Source organism: Hippopotamus amphibius, chromosome 9 (genome assembly GCF_030028045.1).
Source record: "Hippopotamus amphibius kiboko isolate mHipAmp2 chromosome 9, mHipAmp2.hap2, whole genome shotgun sequence".
In the NCBI taxonomy this organism is placed as follows: domain Eukaryota; kingdom Metazoa; phylum Chordata; class Mammalia; order Artiodactyla; family Hippopotamidae; genus Hippopotamus; species Hippopotamus amphibius.
This window is the reverse complement of record NC_080194.1, coordinates 38,487,594-38,508,140: the sequence shown is the minus strand read 5'-3', so window position 1 is coordinate 38,508,140 and position 20,547 is coordinate 38,487,594. Positions and strand designations below refer to the sequence as shown.

The 20,547-nt window shown below is 35.0% G+C and overlaps 1 protein-coding gene and 1 pseudogene across 1 annotated transcript; both read left to right on the top strand.

Moving 5' to 3' along the window:
- The first annotated feature begins 6,176 nt into the window (after positions 1–6,176).
- On the top strand, positions 6,177–7,123 carry LOC130861573 (olfactory receptor 52N2-like; annotated as a pseudogene).
- Positions 7,124–15,400: 8,277 nt separating this feature from the next.
- LOC130861527 (olfactory receptor 52N2) lies at positions 15,401–16,366 on the top strand. The gene has a single exon (XM_057750489.1). It carries the CDS (start codon positions 15,401–15,403, stop codon positions 16,364–16,366), a length of 966 nt encoding a protein of 321 aa, XP_057606472.1.
- Positions 16,367–20,547: the final 4,181 nt, after the last annotated feature.

Genomic DNA, 20,547 nt, shown 5'->3' with positions numbered 1-20,547 from the left:
GCGGGGTTTTTTTTGTTCCTTAAAAATTTTAGGTCTTGGTTTCATATTTTTTTAACTTTTTATTTCATATTGGTGTATAGTTGATTAACAATATTGTGTTAGTTTCATGTGTACAGCAAAGTGATTCAGTTGTACATATACATATATTATCTGTTCTTTTTCAAATTCTTTTCCCATTTAGGTTGTTACACAATATTGAGCAGAGTTCCCTATGCTATACAGTAGGTCATGTTGGTTTTTTCATTTTAAATATAGCAGTGTGTATATGTCAATCCCAAACTCTCTAATTATACCTGGCCCCCACCCTTCCCCCCAGCAACCATTAGTTTCTTTTCTAAGTCTGTGGGTCTGTTTCTGTTTTGTAAATAAGTTCATTTGCATCTTTTTTTTAGATTCTGCAAATAAGCAGAATATCATACAATATTTATCTTTAACTTACTTCACTCAATATGATAATCTCTAGCTCCATCCATGTTGCTGCCAATGGCATTAGTTCATTCTTTTTAATGGCTGAGTAATATTACATTGTATATACATACTACATCTTCTTTGTCTGTTTTTTGTCAATGGACAGGTAGGTTTCTTCCATGTCTTGGCTATTGTAAAAAGTGTTGCAATGAATATTGGGGTGCATATATCCTTTCAGATCATATTTTTCTGTGGATATATGCCCAGGAGTGATTGCAGGATCATACAGTAGCTCAATTTTTCATTTTTTTATGGGACCTCCATACTGTTTTCCATAGTTGCTATACCAATTTACATTCCCACCATGTGTATTCCCTTCTCTCCACACCCTCTCCAGCATTTACTGTTTGTGGATTTTTTGATGATAGCCATTCTGATTGGTGTGAGGTGATATCTCATTGTAGTTTTGATTTGCATGTTTGTAATAATTAGCAATGTTGAAAATCCATTCATGTGCCTCTTGGCCAGTTGTATGTCTTCTTTTGAGAAATGTCTGTTTAGGTTTTCTGCCCATTTTTGATTGGGTTATTTGTTTTGATGATATTGAGCCACATGGGCTGTTTGTAAATTTTGGAGACTAATCCCTTGTTGGTTACATCATTTGCAAATATTCTCTCACATTCTGTGGGTTGTCTTTTCATTTTGTTTATGGTTCTGTTTGCTGTGCAAAATCATTTGAGTTTAATTAGGTCAAATGTGTTTGTTTTTGTTTTTGTTTTCATTACTCTGGGAGACAGATTGAAAAAGATATTGATGCAATTTATGTCAGAGAGTGTTCTGCCTATGTTTTCCTCTGTGAGTTTTATGGTGTCTGGTCTCACATATAGGTCTTTAATCCATTTTGAGCTTAATGTATGATATTTAAAAATGTTCTAATTTTATTTTTTACATGTAGCTGTCCAGTTTTCCCAGCACAACTTATTGAAGAGATGGTCTATAGTCTTGCCTCATTTGTCATAGATTAATTGACCATAGGTGTGTGGGTTAATTTCTGGGCTTTCGATACTGTTCCATTGATCTATGTTTCTATTTTTGTGCCAGTACCATACAGTTTTGATGACTATAGCTTTGTAGTATAGCCTAAAGTCAGGAAATCTGATTCCTCTAGCTCCAATTTTCTTTCTCAAGATTGCTTTGGCTATTAGGGGTCTTTTATGTCTCCATAAAAATTTTAAGAATTTTTGTTTTAGTTCTGTAAAAAATGCCACTGGTAATTTGATAGGGATTACATTGAATCTGTAGATTGTCTTGGGCAGTATAGTCATTTTGACAATAATGATTCTTACAATCCAAGAACATGGTATAGCTTTGCATCTGTGTGCGTTGTCTTTGATTTTGTTCATCAGCATCTTATAGGTTTCAGAGCATAGGTCTTTTGTCTCCTTAGGTAGGTTTATTCCTAGGTATTTTATTCTTTTTGATGTGATGGTAAATGGGATTGCTTCTTTAATTTCTCTTTCTAATCTTTTGTTGTTAGTGTATATAAATGCAACATATTTCTGTGTATTAATTTTGTAACCTGCAACCTTACCAAGTTCATTGATGAGCTCTAGTAGTTTTCTGGTAGTGTCTTTAGGCTCATATAATCTGCAAACAGTGACAATTTAATTTCTTCTTTTCCAAAATTTGGATTGCAGTTATTTCATTTTCTTCTCTGAATGTCATAGCTAGAACTTTCAAAATTATGTTGAATAAGAGTGGTGAGTGTGGACATCCTAGTCTTGTTCCTGATCTAAGAGGAAATGCTTTCAGCTTTTCACCATTGACTATGAGGTTAGCTTAGGTTTGTCATACATTGCCTTTATTATGTTGCGATAGGATCTGTATATGCCCACTTTAAGGAAAGTTTTTATCATAAATGTATGTTAACTCTTTTCAAAAGCTTGTTTGGCATCTATTGAGACAATCATATAGTTTTTATCCTTCAATTTGTTGATGTGGTATATCACACTGATTGATTTGCATATATCAAAGAATCCTTGCATCTCTGGGATAAATCCCACTTGATCACAGTATATAATCATTTTAATGTATTGTTAGATTTGGATTCTTAGTATTTTGTTGAGGATTTTTACATCTATGTTCATCAATGATTCACTGATGTTCATCACTGAAATTGAGTAATTTTCTTTATTTGTGTTATCTTTGTGTGGTTTTGGTATCAGTGTGATGGTGGCCTCAGAATCAGTTTGGGAGTTTTCCTTCCTCTGCGATTTTTGGGAAGAGATTCAGAACTATATGTGTTACCTCCTAGAATAATGAAAATAAAAACAAAAATAAACAAATGAGACCTAATGAAACTTAAAATCTTTTGCACAGCAAAAGAAACCACAAACAAGACAAGAAGACAACGCTCAGAATGGGAGAAAATATTCATCAATGAAGCAACTGACAAAGGATTAATCTCCAAAACATCCAAGCAGCTCATACAGCTCAATGTCAAAAACAAAGAAACAAACAAACAAACAAGCAAATCCAAAAATGGGTGGAAGACCTAAATAGACATTTCTCCAAAGAAGACATACAGGTGGCTAACAAACACATGAAAAAATGTTCAACATCACTAATTAGAGAAATGCAAATCAAAGCCACAATAAGGTATCACCTCACACTGGTCAGAATGGCCAACATCAAAAAATCTAGAAACAATAAATGCTGGAGAAGTGTGAAAAAAAGGGAACCCTCCTGCACTGTTGGTGGGAATATAAATTGGTACACCGTTATGGAAAACAGTATGGAAATTCCTTAAGAAACTAAAAATAGAACTACCATATGACCCAACAATCCCACTATTGGGCATGTACCCTGAGAAAACCATAATTCAAAAAGATACATGTACTACAATGTTCATTGCAGCACTCTTTACAATAGTCAGGACATGGAAGCAACCTAAATGTTCATCAACAGATGAATGGATAGAGATGTGGCACATGTATACAATGAAATATTAGCCATAAAAATGAATGAAATTGAGTTATTTGTAGTGAGGTGGATGGACCTAGAGTCTGTCATACAGAATGAAGTAAGTCAGAAAGAGAAAAACAAATCCCATATGTTAACACATATATATGGAATCTAGAAAAGTGGTACTGATGAACCTAGGGATAAGGCAGGAATAAAGACATGGATGTAGAGAATGCACTTGAGGGCACAGGGGGGAAGGGGAGGCTGGGACGTAGTTAGAAAGTAGCATTGACATATATACACTACCAAATGTAAAATAGATAGCGAGTGAGAAGCTGTTGCATAACACAGGGAGATCAACTCGATGATTGATGATGACCTAGAGGGGTAGGATAGGGAGGGTGGGATGGAGACTTAAGAGGGAGGGGATGTGGGGATATATGTATCAATGCAACTGATTCACTTTGTTGCACAGCAGAAACTGACACAACAGTGTAAAGTACTTATACTCCAATAAAGAGCTGAGAAAAAAAAAGTGTAGGTGTTAGCTCTTCTCTAAATGTTTGACAGAATTCACCTGTGAAGCTATCTGGTCCTGGACTTTTGTTTCTTGGGAGTTTTTTAATCACAGTTTCAATTTCAGTACTTGTGATTGGTCTGTTCATATTGTCTACTTCTTCCTGGTTCAGTCTTGAGAGATTGTATCTTTTTATGAATGTATCCATTTCTTCCAGGTTGTCCATACACAGATGCTCTCGTGAGACTACTACATAGTAGTAGTCTGGATGATCTGTCCATAGGATTTGGATTGTTGTGGTTTTGTTTCCACTTGTCTCTAGGTATTTTTTGAATTCTTCAGTGATCCATTGGTTGTTTAGTAGCATATTATTTAGCCTCCAAGTGTTCGTGTTTTTTACAATTTTTTTTCTTGTAGTTTATTTCTAATCTCACAGTGTCGTGGTCGGAAAAGATGCTGGTATCATTTCAATTTTCTTAAATTTACCAAGGCTTACTTTGTGGCCCAGCATGTGGTCAATCTTGTAGAATGTTCCGTATGCACATGAAAAGAATGTTCATTCTGCTGCTTTTGGATGGAATGCTTTATAAATATCAATTAAGTTCATCTGGTCTAATGTGTCATTTAAGGCTAGTGTTTCCTTATTGATTTTCTGTCTGGATGATCTGTCCATTAATGAAGGTGAGGTGTTAAAGTCCCCCACTATTATTGTGTTACTGTTGATTTCTTCCTTTATGGCTGTTAGTATTTGCCTTATATATTGAGGTGCTCCTATGTTGGGTGCATACATATTTACAATAGTTCTGTGTTCTTATTGGATTGAGCCATTGATTGTTGTGTAGTGTCCTTCTTTGTCTCTTATAACAGCCTTTATATGAATGTGCATTTTGTTTGATAAGAGTGACATTTCTGGAGTGGTTTAAGAGAACACTTTTGAAGGAAGAGATCATTCATGTGAGATGGATTTAGCTTAGGAACCAGAAAACATGAGCCTCTGAGACTTGTATTCCTTTGTATTTCTGCTTTACATGATGGCTTCTATATCATGTAAAAGTAGGAGTAGACACAACAGTAACTTCCAGAATATTTAGGTGACAGTAATCTATATCTTCTGGATTCACAGCCATGTACTACATGCCATCACACTGCAGGTATCTACTTAGTTCTGCTGAATGGTGGGTGAGTTTGACACCAGCTTTGTTACATGAGAGCTCAGATTTATGCCTGAGCTTAAGCATCATCTTATTTTTTCAAATGAAATAAATATTTTAACCATTTGAAAACTTCAACTTTACTCAAATATCCCTGAGTCTATGAATTTCTTCAAATATCATTCAATCCTTTTTACTGCCCTATAAGAATAGGAATCCAAAGATATAGTATTGCCTGTTGCACTGATTACCTATACATTTATAATGAAATATTGTTTAAAAGTAGAAAGGCAGAGAAACCAAAAGGAAAGGATGCTGTATCAGAATGAATTCGAAATTTTAATACATTTTTTACCAGAATTCCATAAAACTTATTAATGATTTAGAAATGCAAATACCTTTTTTTGTTCTTCTCAAGAACATCTTCAGAAGTTTCACAGTGTGGAAAAGCATGATATTGACATTAGAGTTTGAATGCCATATCTATTAAATTCTACTAATTCAAACATTCATTCATTCACATGTATTTTATTGAGTATCTACAATGTGTTATCATAAGCAAGATATACAGAACATTATCGAAAATTTTTACATAGATTACTAGCTTTCTTCATAGTCTTCAAGTCAGGACAGAAGTCCTGCTTGAAAGAACTAATCAAATTAGGGTGATTCTCTAAATATAACCACATGATTTTAGTAACAAGACTCAGGTGCAACTAGCATGGGAAGAATCTAGAATAGAGAAAAGAAATGACTTATGGGAAAGAAGAAAACCATTATAGCCAGTTTATAGTTTTTTATCAGAATATGATATAGTGCAAGAGGTAAGCTGGAAGAGGTATAGAAAGTAAGAATAGTTACATAGAAAGTGTGCTATGGGACACTGAGTAAAGTAAAAGTGTACTGTTTATTTTTAGATGACATACTTCAAAGATTTGTTTGCTAGAGCTGGGGAAAGCAAACAAACAAACAAAAAAAACCAACCTGATTATTGTCACAAGGTGAATGTTCATGGCTTCTGTGGGTATCATTGTTCAAACCACTCTCTTGTATTTCGTCCCTAACCCAACCTCTCTCTCCTGTGCAGAGAGCAACTGCTGACAAAAATGTAAAATACCCCCCACCTGTCAGCCATTATGTCTGGGGCCAATATCTCCAGTCTGACTCCAGGATTCTTTATGTTGAATGGGGAACTCCCCATCTGGATCTCCCTGGCACTCTGCTTCATGTACATTGTTGCTGTTGTGGGCAACTGTGGGCTCATCTACCTCATTAGCCATGAGGAGGCCCTGCACCGGCCTATGTACTACTTTCTGGCCCTCCTCTCCTTCACAGATGTCACACTGTGCACCACCATGGTACCCAATATACTGTGCATATTCTAGTTCAACCTTAAGGAGATTGACTTCAATGCCTGCCTGGCTCAGATGTTTTTTGTCCACATGTTGACTGGGATGGAATCTGGGGTGCTCATGCTCATGGCCCTGGACCGCTGTGTGGCCATCTGCTTTCCCTTATGCTATGCCACCATCCTTACCAGCCCTGTCATCACCAAGGCTGGCCTTGCCACTTTCCTGAGGGGTCTGATGCTCATCTTTCCATTCACTTTCCTCACCAAGCGCCTGCCCTATTGCCGAGACAATTGTATTCTCCTTACCTACTGTGACCACATGTCTGTGGCCAAGGTGTCCTGTGGCAAAGTCAAGGTCAATGTTATCTATGGCATCTTGGCAGCCCTCCTGATTGGAGGCTTCGATATCTTCTGTATTTCCCTGTCTTACACTATGATCTTGCGAGCAGTGGTGAGCCTGTCTTCCGCAGATGGTGGTCACAAAGACTTCAGCACCTGTACATCTCACATATGTGCTATTGTCATTACATATGTTCCAGCTTTATTCACCATTTTTACCCATTGTTTTGGGGAAAATAATATTCCCCATCATGTCCATATCATAATCGCTAGTCTCTCTTTGATGTTACTGCCTACCCTGACCCCATTGTATATGGAGTCCAGACCAAGCAGATCTGGGAAGGAGTCATCAAGTTACTTTTTAAGGAGAAAGATATCCTGGCTATAAAATAGATTAATGTATTAATATTTAAAAGCAAGGAAAGACAATTTTTTAGACAAGATTCTTGAGTGGAAATTTTAAACCAACTCTTCTCATTGCAGAAAGCAATGTTCATTGAATATCTGGTACAATATTAGCTGAATTTTTTTGTAGGACTCATCAATGATTGAAATTAATTAAATAACTAAGAAATATGCCTTCTGAATTTGACAATTTTTTTCTTAGAAGGAATTCCATAGTAATTTCAAAGTTGCTTTAAATAATTTTTTTGTTTAGAGTACTAACGGGTTTTGCACTTTCAACCAATCTCAAATTGGATGCGCATCATAAAAAGCAAAAGATTTCTTGATCCTATGTTGGGGATTCATCTGTTCTTTGAGGGAATTTGTAGAAAAAGAAATCTCAGAGTCTGTTTCATAAGGCCCTTCATTTGTTCTAGTGACTTCATTTACCCCCACTATTCCTTTCATAGCATAATTTTGTACAGCTTGGTTCAGTTATGTAAAGTATCCCATATCTATGTTAACTGTAGTGAATTTCTAATATTAAGGAGAATAATATTCACATATTTGAATCAATATGATCTAAATGAAAAATAGGAAGATAAGCAAGGGAATAAGGCCACAAAAACTTAGAGCAAATGATTTCTTAGGGATAACTCTGGAAGATTTTTGAAACAGACACGAGATAAGTCTTCAAAATAATTGTGAAGCGATAGTAGTAAACAGAGGAGATTCACTAGCAAAATCAATAAATATTGGGGTTTGGCTGACTCTATAGTTTTTTGGGTTTTTTTTTTTCCCTTAAGTTCAGCACCACACAGTTGAAATCTTCTTCTAGATTTTGACTCCAAGGTGAGGTTGGTCACTCAAAGAAAGTTTACATGATGACCAAGTCATATAAAAACATTTATTGGCCTTGTTTCCTGTAACAGACCCTGTTCCCATCTGGCAAAATATGAAAGAAAGGGCATTTGCATCATGGCTGGGCACTGAAGCCCAAACATACTTTGTATACTGACTTCCAAGAACTATATCTTTCTGTACACTAAAGAAAACTAGTTCTGGATGAAAAATTTCTGAGTTTTATAAGTTTTATTGTCAATACAAACCTTGTATCACTACTGGTAGTTGTGAAATGCACATTTATTAATATTGAAGTGCATCATTGAGAGTAATTAGAAAAATATGATATATCTCTACTGGAAATTTTGAACACTATTGTATGTAATATAGAGATTTCTGAAGTTATATTGCACTAAAAATGATAGTATAAATGTTATTAGATCATTCCAAGTTGATATTTTGAGGATTTCCAGCCAGGGTAGCAATGTAAATGTAAACAGGAACATGTAATTTCCCCAACAATCCAAACACATGGAAATACTGGATTAAATATATTTCTGAAGTTATAGAGAGTAAAAGTGAAAGTGAAAAAAATCAAGATTTTAGAAAAAAAAAAAGGTAGATCAAAGAGGCAAGCAGGATATGAGAATTCACAGCCTGTACAACATCTTTACTCAAAAGACTTCAGTGGTAGGAATCTCTTGCCTGTGTGTAAGGTTGAATAAGCATGAAGTCTAGAGTCCAGAATCACTATACTATCTTTGGGAACTAAACTATCTCTACACACCTGCTCAAAGACACAGAAAAAATGTTATTCCTGTGATAATTTGAGGGACCACTAATGCAACACATATCACTATAGATGGATCCAAAAGATAGAAATATGCAAAGACATTTTCTGGCAGTAATCTTTTTCTATACATTCAATTGTTTTCTCTATACAGTAGTAGGAGTACTCAATGTACATCCTGACATTTTCTGCAACTATCTTATTCCCTAACCCACATAGATAAACATATATACCTACCTTTAACAGACTTGGGAAAATTGCAAAAGTAGAAAACAATTAGACAAGAAGTAGATATTGAAAGGTAAGAAGAAATATATAAGTATATGTGTGTATATTAATACATTTAGTTCATAAGTATTTACTGACAATTACTATAGGTGGGGGTATGGGCAGAATAAATCTTGATTTAAGAAACTTCTGGGAATTATTCACTGACTAACAGCCATGGTAGGAGAAGAACAATCCCTCAAGAAGAGAAAAGCTGATCAAACTTTGCTAAAAACTGACAGCGGTATAGGAGCCTACTATTGTTCTGCCCTCCATATCTAAGTACAACAGGGATTTGTGTGAAAGAAACATAGATATGAATAGTCCATGTTTGTTGAAAGATACCCAGTATAGACAAACCTAGCTCTGGTTAAAGATGAATACAAAAGGAAAGTAATACCACCACAGACAATAATGTCTATATTCAGCCTACAATAATGTCCTGATAAAGAAGAGAGAAGAAATAGCATGCAAGACAATGAAAAGATTACTGCAGGTATATAAAATATTCACTGTTATATTCAAAACATTATTTCTTAAAAGTTTTCAAAAATGGGCATAATTTCATATAATCTATGAAAAGGGAGGAGAAAAATCATAGGACAGAGATAACATGGATGGCCAGAGTAGAGAACGAGATGATCAAGTAACAGAATGGTAGCAAACAATTATAAGTGAGTAAAAGGAAGTTTAATTAGGAAAGTAAGAAAAATTATAAAAATTAAAATCTATGATTAAGGAGTAAGTAAAGTAATTTTTGCTTTTAAATTAGTAATTATTAGAAATTACTAATTAGCAAATATTACAAGTTGCTAAAGAATACAACGGATAAAGACAACGAGGTGACAACGTAAAGAGAAGATAAATGATAGAGAATGAATAAGCAGCGTAAGTATTCCTGGTGATAATAAAGCAGAGATTAGAATGACTGAAACACAATATTCAAAGCCATACAGAAAATAATGGCTTTAAATTTAATATAGTTGTATGTATGCAAGTTTATAGAGTGTACCACATACAAAGAAAACACTTCAAGAGGCTCATTAAAATAGGCAGGTTAAAAATAATGATTTTTGCATTAAAATAATGATTAAAAAGGACATTCAGTTCAAACATAAGCAGGAAATGGCAGGTTATGTGTAAAGAAAATGAAAGAGAAGATGAGAATGGTAAAAGAGAAATAAGAGGAGAGGGAAGAGAAGTAAATGGGAGGAGACAGAATGCAAAAGAAGTGTAGATTTATATGATGCAACTCCAAATTTTAGGAGAGTAAGCTTTGTTCTGAGCTTTAAAAAAGGCAGTGATTGTATTTAAAATTATCCATGTTGTTTTCTGAAGCATTATTTGGATTGTTTTATTTCTAAATAATATTGTCATTTTTGAATATACAGCAATTAATTATTTATTGTACTCTTGAAGACATTTTTGGTAAACTCCTGTGAATAATACTACTATAAACATTCTTATATATGTCTTTTGGACCAAATATTTGTGCATATCTTTGGTTTATTATCCAAGAGTGGGATTTCTGGATCATATGGTAATGTTAGCTTCATACTTGGTATGTAGCATCAACTGTATTCCAAGGTGGTTGCACCAGTTTAAACTCTCATCAACAGTATGAGAATTCTAGTTATGCTACATTGTTTCCAACATTTGGTATTGTCAGAATTATGACATTTCATTAGGATCTTAATTTGTGTTTTCGTAGTGATGAAGAAGATGGAATACATTTTCATACACTTGTGGCTATTGAATACCTTTTTTTGAGGGGGCAGGTGGCAGCTAAAGACTTTTGCCCATTTCTCTTTAAAATTTTATTTTCATAAGGTGTATGGGATTTCTTTATATATTTTGGAACTCTTTTGTCAGTTACATATGTTGGCATATATTTTCTGCTAATCTGTGGTTTCGTTTTATTAACTTAAAATGTTGTATTCTGATGATAAAATTTTCTTAATTTTATTGTAGTGTAACTTTTGTTACATTTTCGATTGCACAAAAAATTCTGTTAGGAATATTGCTATAAATATTTCTGGAGAACTTAAAACAAGTATTCCTCTATGACACAGAGCCAGAAGAATTGGTAGGAAAATAGTGTGTGTGTGTCTGTGTGTGTGTGTTCAAGATTACAAAATGTTTTTCAAAAAATCATACTAATTTTTTAATGTAAAAACAAGGAAACAATTTTGAAAATTAGATATTCCCAGATTTTTTGTCATTTTTAAGAAAAGTTATAGGGCGTAAAAGTCTTGAATATACAACATACATTATCTCCTAAGAATATTGTTTTAACATTCTAGGGACTTCCCTGGTGATGCAGTGGTTGAGAATCCGCCTGCCAATGCAGGCGACATGGGTTCGATTCCTAGTCTAGGAAGATCCCACATGCCACAGAGCAACTAAGCCTGTGAGCCACAACTACTGAGCCTGTACTCTGGAGCCCGTGAGCCACAACCACTGAAACCCGTGCACCTAGAGCCTGTGCTCCACAACAAGAGACGCCACTGCAATGACAAGCCCATGCACCACAATGAAGAGTAACCCCCACTCACCACAACTAGAGAAATCCCATGCACAGCAACAAAGACCCAAAGCAGCCAATAAATGTTAACTAATTAATTAATTTTTAAAAAGAGTATTGTTTTATCATTCTAATCACAAACTATAATACAGTTTATTTTGGTTGTGAATAATATGAGTCAGGAGTAGTGGTTTATTTTTTGCATGTGAGTATCCTGTTGATTCTGCACCATTTATTGTAATAACCATTCTTTCTCCACTCATCTGTACTACTTCTGAGAATATTCGATGTACACACATGTGTAGATTAGTTTCTAGACATTGCTTCCTATTCAAATGTGTTTAGTTTGTTCCAGATCTATTCTGTCTTTATTACTATAATTTTATAATATACCTTGATATTCAGTTAAGTACTCAATTTATGTTCTTCCTCTTCAAAAAGCAACATGAAAATTTACACACAAGAAAACAAAAAATGCAAAACACACACTACATGTTTACCAACAAAAGAACGACTAAAATGTATTTTCCTACAGCTGTGTACTCTGCAGCCATTACTTTGTTCATTTGCTTTTACTGCTCTAAAAGTGTTGTGCAGGCTATTGTTGCTCTGATGTATTTCAAAGTAAATTATATTATCAGCTTCCTATTTTAATATTTATTTTTCCAGATTTATTGAAATATCACTGACAAAATTGTATATGGTTAAAGTGTATAACGTGGTGGTTTCGTATACATTTATAATGTGAATATGTTGTTGGTGCCATATCCAAAATATTACTGTCGATGTCAATGCCAAGGAGCTTTTGCCATATATTTTCTTATAGGAGTTCTATTTTATTGACCTAATATTAAACCTGTTTTCAGTTATATGATGTGAAAACAAAGAACTTTCTAGTTTCTTCTTCTCAGCTGGACCCCTTGTCCATTTCTTTCTTTCCAGGTACACTCATAAACAAGGAAGAGTCATCTTTACTAGACGTCTTGGCACATACCATTATACCCTCCCAGCTCATGTACATATTATAAACCATTTGTGAATAAACAGACTTTGTTTAAACTTTCATGCTATGCATCATTTACATCATAATAATATAAAAATATTTCTTATGAGTATCGGAACTCTTGCTCAGAATCTACACCTGGGGGAAGATATTTATAAACTTTAATATTCTTATTGTTTTGTAGCATCTCTCCTGCTGATAATTATAAGTATGAAAGCTGATAAATACAGAAATAATTTCAAAAGTCCCAAAAGATCTTTATCTAACTAGAGACTTCTGAGGTATCAAACGTGGAGATCCAGTCAGCTGTAAACACTCAAGTTAGGAGAATCCTCAAAGGACACAGAAATGCTATGTAGAGATGGAAACTGGTTGTTGTAGAGCTCTTTGACACTCAGGAGTCTCAGTCATGCCCATGAGCCTGATCTTGGCCCACACTGTGGTGAGTATGGGTGATTTCCAAAGACTTGTGTTTTCCCAAAGTGTAAAGTTTTTAGTACAAGAAATGCAACTGTTTGAGATGTGGTTGATTTGAAATTCAATATTTTTTTCTTGACTCCAACCAGAATAGATAGCCATTTGTTTGGGGGCTAAGAAAAGAAACAACACTCCCCTAATTGTGAAATAAATTTAAAACTATCTCATAGTTCGTTGAAGGTAGAGAACTCCAGACAAAAGCATGCTCCAAAGAAAGGAAAACAAAAGTTTTTGCCTTAATTAACAGATACCTATACTCAGAAATGCTTCCAGAGGAATGGTCATTGTGGGCAAGTGGAAAGTAACTGACCACTAGATTTGAGTCCTAGAAGGCATTGAAAGGAATTCCTGAGAGGCTTCCCCATAGAAATCTGCTCATACAACTCCCCAATCAGGCTTTATACAGTGTCTATGTGAACAAGCACAGAAATAGCATTCTGGCTATTTCACAGATAAGTTCTCCTTATAGATAGGTCCCTTACCTAAAGACTGACTTTCTGTAATTTTACACATTTAATTATATCTCTTCTCTAAGGTATTAATAAGAACAAGCTTTTCTTTTTTCCTGTGTTATCATAAATTAAGCTAGTTATGCCCAGTTTATGCAATTCCTCAGTTAAGGCAACAGATATAGATTGATTAAACACACATTTTCAAAGTCAAACAAACTTGGATTTGAATCCTGGCTCTACCAATTTCTAAATTTTTGTTGACACACTTTTTACTGAGTAACCTTGAAATTACATTTCCTCAAATATAAAATGAGGGTAGTAACATATATCCTTGGCATTAATACAAATTTGAAGGTGGAAATCAACCTCCATTGGAATATTAGCTCATGACTGGAGAAGATTTTTTCCCTTTGGGTCATTAATGTATCTCTAGAAACTAGAGTGATATCAATAAACCTCTGTTAAATATATAATATGTTTTAGCACATAAGCTGAGAACTATTTTTATTATTATAATAAATGACATGTTGATTACATACTAGATGCCACTTGGAGGATTAACTCCCATATAACCATCCCTACACCCCATAATAAGTACTATTATCATCCCTCTCTCCTTAAAAGTCATGAAAACTGTAAAAAGGAAGATTTCAGACTTGTTCAAGTCCATCCACCATCCAGGTAACTAATATTGGAAATTCATGGAGTCTGAGTGTCCATGTCTCTATAAGTAAGCACACAATAAAACTCTGGTCTCATATTTTCAGAGGGCAAACACTCATCCATCTAGTTTTCCTTATTTTAAATACATGTTAAGTTAAAAAATTGCTCATGTAACAGCAAAGTCATCTGGCAGGGAGGTGTAAAGAGAAATCTTACTGAAAGTACAGGGAAAAGAACTGGCACTGAGTTGATCTGTTTGTTTATGATTTAACGAATGTGGATAGATTGTTTAGTTATATGGTGTTGAAGTTTGGAAGAGCCTGAGAGTTTTCCATTATCCGTTATAGTTTACAAGCCAGATGAGCAGAGCCAAAGTTTCTTTTTCCTCTGATATCCTAATATCTTGGTCTTTTCTTTTTAGTCTGTGGCTTTAGTGCCCTCTGGCTACCTTAGTAGGAGGCAGACAGCGGCGGTGGAATCTCATGTATGCCAATTCTCTTTGCAGAAGTTCCAATTGCCACATGCTTACCTGCTACCTAGAGTTGTCAGGCAATTTGCAGGGATTTAGCTGGAAGAGATTTCCCTGGATTTCATTGCAGCTTTGAGACATTTATAATTGTTTTTTTTTTCCTGTCTAAGATGTGAGAATATATTTTAATCTCTTGGAGTCCCTAGTAACTAGCAGTTGCTTTCTAAAGTTCACTTCTCAGTCACCCAATATAACTGAGGTTTTTAAAATCTCATACTACCTCTCATGCCCTAAAGTGTACAATGGCACTTGATTTACAGTAGGGCTAAGTAGCTCCATTTGAATTTACATCTATTAATCAAGGTAAGTTTGATCACATAGGATGTTTATACTGAGGTAAAAATGATAATAATAGTAATAACAACAGTAGTATTACTGCTAATATTTATTGAGTATTCACTATGTGTTATGCACAGTGCTAGCACATTATACATATTATCTTATTGAATAATAGTAACAACTTTCTGAGCTTGGCACAATTATTATCCTCATTTCATATTGAGAAAACAGCATACAATGGCTAAATGTCACATAATAGATAAGAACCAGAGATGGAATATGAACCTAGATAATGTGACTCCAAAAGAGCTTAATCACTACTTCTCATTCCAAAAGTCATTTTGGTTATTGTTGTTTTACATCTGGTTTCCAAGGCGTCTACTCACCTCTGAGTTATTGTCTTGTGCAGGAAACTACCACTTTTAAAGAATGTAATATGCCCTCCTCCTGTCAGCCATTATGTCTGGGGCCAACAGCTCCAGCCTGACCCCAGAATACTTTATCTTGAATGGTGTGCCTGGGCTGGAAGAAGCACACATCTGGATCTCCCTGCCATTCTGCTTCATGTACATCATTGCTGTTGTGGGCAACTGTGGGCTCATCTACCTCATCAGCCATGAGGAGGCCCTGCACCGGCCTATGTACTACTTTCTGGCCCTCCTCTCCTTCACAGATGTCACACTGTGCACCACCACGGTACCCAATATGCTGTGCATATTTTGGTTCAACCTCAAGGAGATTGACCTCAATGCCTGCCTGGCTCAGATGTTTTTTGTCCACATGTTGACTGGGATGGAATCTGGGGTGCTCATGCTCATGGCCCTGGACCGCTATGTGGCCATCTGCTTCCCCTTACGCTATGCCACCATCCTCACCAGCCCTGTCATCGCCAAGGCTGGCCTTGCCACTTTCCTGAGAGGTGTAATACTTATCTTTCCATTCACTTTCCTCACCAAGCGCCTGCCCTATTGTCGAGGCAATTGTATTCCCCACACCTACTGTGACCATATGTCTGTGGCCAAGGTGTCCTGTGGCAATTTCAAGGTCAATGCTATCTATGGTCTGATGGTTGCTCTTCTCATTGGTGTGTTTGACATGTGCTGTATTGCAATGTCTTACTCTATGATATTGCAAGCTGTGGTGAGCCTGTCATCCACAGATGTTCGTCACAAAGCCTTCAGCACTTGTACATCACATATCTGTGCCATTGTGATCACCTATGTCCCAGCTTTTTTCACTTTTTTCACCCACCGTTTTGGAGCACACAATATCCCTCACCACACACATATCATTGTAGCCAACCTTTATCTGCTACTGCCTCCTACAATGAACCCAATTGTTTATGGAATCAAGACCAAACAGATTCGGGAGGGTGTGACCAAATTTTTACTTGGAGACAATGTTGTCTTTACTGAAGACACATAAATCATAAAATAAATATATTGCTTGAGGTGGGAGGTAAAATAGAATGAAGAAGAAATTTGTAAAATATGTGAGTAAATTTGTAAAAGAAGTAAAAAATTTGTAAAATCTGTGAGATTTTTGTAAAAAATATTAAAAACATAAGTCCTTTTATAGGTATATTTTATGAAAACTTTTCAAGTATATATTATGAAATTTTCCTTCTGTGTAAAGTTCTGCCAAAGATGAAAATGCAGAATAAAGTAGTAACATACCCATTTCTTATAGATTTTATATCTTACATAAGGGTTAATAGACTCATGTCTAGTGTGAATAGACAGGTAATAAAATGAGGAATGCAAGCCTAGTGTCAATGTATGCACTGTTTGTAAGAACAGAAGGCTGCGGTGGTGTGTAGCAAACACATCCTCTCCATAAAGGATAAATTCTACTCAAATCAAGCACATTATTGCTATGGAGTAATGTGGGCCAAGTGTTACAGTATTTTTCAGTATTTTTTAAGGCAAGCTAAATTTAGATGTTTTGTGAAATCTCCCAATTTTAACTATTAGCTAAATATTTTAAAATATTCTTCATTTCACTTTAAACATGTCTAAGAGTTCTATTTTTCCATTCCATCAGTTTGGGACCCCTTCTAAAATGCATCTAAAAATATAATTGTGATACTATCAGGCAAATGCATTGGTTTAATTGCTAATATGTGTTATAATTCATTTATTCATTCATTTATTTTTTTCAGATAATTATTTAGGTCATGTCATGGGTCATACCTTGGGTTTAATAAGAGGAGAGTTGAGTATGATACAGTCCCTGACCTCAAGGTGCTCAGAATCTAGAGTGTAGCCAGGGATCATGAGAGGAAACATACATGAAAGAAAGAGGAGAGCTGATAAAAAGTGGATTCAGTATGGAGGGAGAAAAAGGTTAGTGGGAAAGAGTTGGGGAAAACATTAATTTTGGATATAGAGAGTTCCAAAGTTTACATTTTGTCTTAATTTCTAGTTACAAGACTTTGACAGACTATTTATTCTCTCTAACTTTCAGTTTTCATGATTTTCATCAAATGAGGGTAGTGGCTCATATGGCAGAGAAAATTTTATGTTGAATTTTTTTCCTGCCTTAAAAATAATTTTATTTTTTCAATTTCCCCCTTTTATCATTAATCTTTTGATAAAAAGTACAAGGTGATCAAATCTTTAGTCCCTTGATGCCAGGGTGGTTGCTTTCCTATCCCAGATCCATCATGTCCCTCAATGCCAGTCTTAATAGTTTGCTTATTTCTTTTCTTTTACATGTGCTGCATTGGTAGGATGTCTGGAAGGACTGACAGTAAATTCCAAGTTGTCCAGTAGGACTTATGCCAATTTTACCTTGTATGTACATAGTGCATATTCATTAATTCATGGAGACCTATAGATGTGATCAATAGTTCAACTTCTTTAGATATCAATATCTTACACAAGTAATCCAAATTGTCAATAGGAGGAACAATGCCATTAATAAAGATTTAAGCCAGACTCTCCTTAACCAAATTATTTTCCTAGTATTTCCCCTAAACTAGAAAGAGGATCACCCAGAGTAGAAATTTGACTCTTCCTATGTATAATAAAATGGGTTATATTAGAAGACTCATCAAACTTAAAAACACAATATCCAGTACATATTATTGCCTAAATCCCTCTTGGGAAGCTGTTAGAATGTTGAGAGCCACTTGATTCTGTAGTACCACATTTCTCATCATGGAGACTTCAGATTTAGGAAGTTAATGGCTTGATTACTATCATCCAAAGCTTGCTGAGTAAATTTTGTTCAAGCCTCTATGTGAATAATGACGTATTTTATTCCAAATTATGAAACAAATATTGCAGGCAAATGATCTTACCACCAGAAAACTGACTGGACTCAGCGTGTTGTATTAAAAATAGATTGGTAGGGGTCACTTTCAAGGATACCCATAGGTAAACTTTAGCCCAAGGGAAACCAATTGTGCATCTTCCTACCTACCTTTGGTGAGCCAAGACATTAAGTTTGTTCCATAAATTCACTGAGTCCCATTAGAAGCTACCCAGTATTTTCCTGGTCATCTCAACCAATCAGTTCCAAATCAATTACTGGTTCTCAAAGCTAATGATATGTTGGCTTTGTTCATAAGGCACTCAGCTCAATTTCCAAGTGTTATTAGGCTGATTATCCTCAGAATGACTTAACTATTCCCAACATAAGGGCCTTTAAACTTAGATGACCATAGCCTGACGTTAGCCATCTAAATCCATCCTGTATTTGAGGGAGTGTCCCTCCTAATAATAGGAAAATTATATTCTTTGACTGAAATTTAGCTCTTTACTTTAATGGTGCTTATATAACTTTAAAGAAAATTAACATTTGTGGCTGTGGTCACAGCAAGTATGATTGATCAGCCAAGTAAAGGGGTCTCATCTAGTAATATCAATAGTGGTCAGAACAGAGCTAAAACTTCTTTCTGTTAAAATAAACTTCCTAAGGCCATCAAATTAGAGCCATGAAGAAGATAAATCAACCTAGGTAACCTAGGAGTACTGGACATAGGCCACAAACTCAGCATTTGGACTGGTTTTTTATCCTTGCATATGACTGATCCCAAGAGAAAAATATGTTTGTTTCACAAGCAAAAGTGGGAATAGTCATCAAGATAATCAATATACAGGCCTGGTCCAGTGTCTTGGGTCAGCTGTCTACTTCAGATATTCTCTTCTTCTCATCCAGGAGTTGCAGTCCATTCAAGAGAGGAGGCCTGATATGAACCCTTCCAATGAGGCTGTAAAAAGTCCTTTATATGATGTTTTTTCCAATGTGCATAATCTCCTGGTTTCAGGTCATGGGGCCTCTGATCTTCATCTAAAGATAGATTACTATGGTAAGCTGGTAAGTCTCCTGGGAACCCTGTAGGCAGGGTACCAGGTTGTTTTTCTGAGGGTCTTCATGACACCATAACTTCGCCTTAGTTTTTTAAAGCTGTCTGATCATATATAATTCTACAGTATTCACAAATATAATATTCCAATCAAAGTCAGGGTAATACAACCAATGTTTCCAGTTATGTCTTCTTACAAGGGCAGACACTTACTGAGCTTATAAAAGTAACTATATAAAAGTAACTAAAAAAGAATGCTCACTAAGAGTTTCCAAATTCTGGTGGGATCAGATAGATAGAAAAGATAAATAATTTAATTCTACTTACAAAAGTATAATTTACTAAATTTCTGTAAGTCATAATTAGTTTAACAGGAAAGATTTCCTTATACATGGAAAGCACAGATTAAAAATCAGTAGTACTTTAGACAAAAAATATAAAACTTATGAGCATCTTTATGAATTCACACAGTCCTATGTAATTAATCCTTGATCTTAATCTTTTGTCAACAGTTTTCTGAAGTCATCAGGGTTTCCACTAGATTTTTTTTAATTTCTTACCCAATTCAGTGGTATGATCTGAAATTTATCACAAAGGTGTACTTGTCTAAAAGTCCTATCTATGAATCTTCTTGATGATGAAGCATTTTTGCAAAAGCATCAGAGACAAAAATAACTGTCAATAACTAAAGACTTGACAAGTCATGGTTAAAGATCTGATTACAATCCAATTGAGAAAGAAATTTGATTATTTTTGTGACATATAACACTTTAAGATAATGCTTAGAATTATGACAGATAACATCATACCAGGACATACACAATTTTTTGAAATTTAATATAATTTCTAGAACATTTAGATTTATGACACTTACTCATACAATATAACCTAAGGAGTTTATCACCACTCATTTTACAATGCTTCCCATGCAATTTAACATACTAAATATGCCTAATTAGTTTAATATCTCTCTGAGATGCTTCAGAAGCCCTCTGAAACATCTCAAAGTTAGCTAGATATCAAAAAAAAAAAACATTAATTAAAAACTGACCTTTGAAAAGTTTGTAAGAAGTATCCAAAATGTTCTAAAACACTTGGTTAAACAGGATCATAGGTCACTGTGAAGCAATATTTATTCACTTAATCAAAATGAGAATGAAAGATTTTAAAGGCAAATGCAGAAAGTTACAACAGATTGCTTAAAGGTAAAGAAACTTATAATCTGTTACCTAAACCAAATCAACATTCCAAGAAAACTTTGTTCTCTTAACAGAGAGAAAATCAAATTCTAGTT

Bases quoted from the DNA above. Each gene is read 5' to 3' on its own strand.
- LOC130861527 (XM_057750489.1), top strand. From the start codon at position 15,401: ATGTCTGGGGCCAACAGCTCCAGCCTGACCCCAGAATACTTTATCTTG.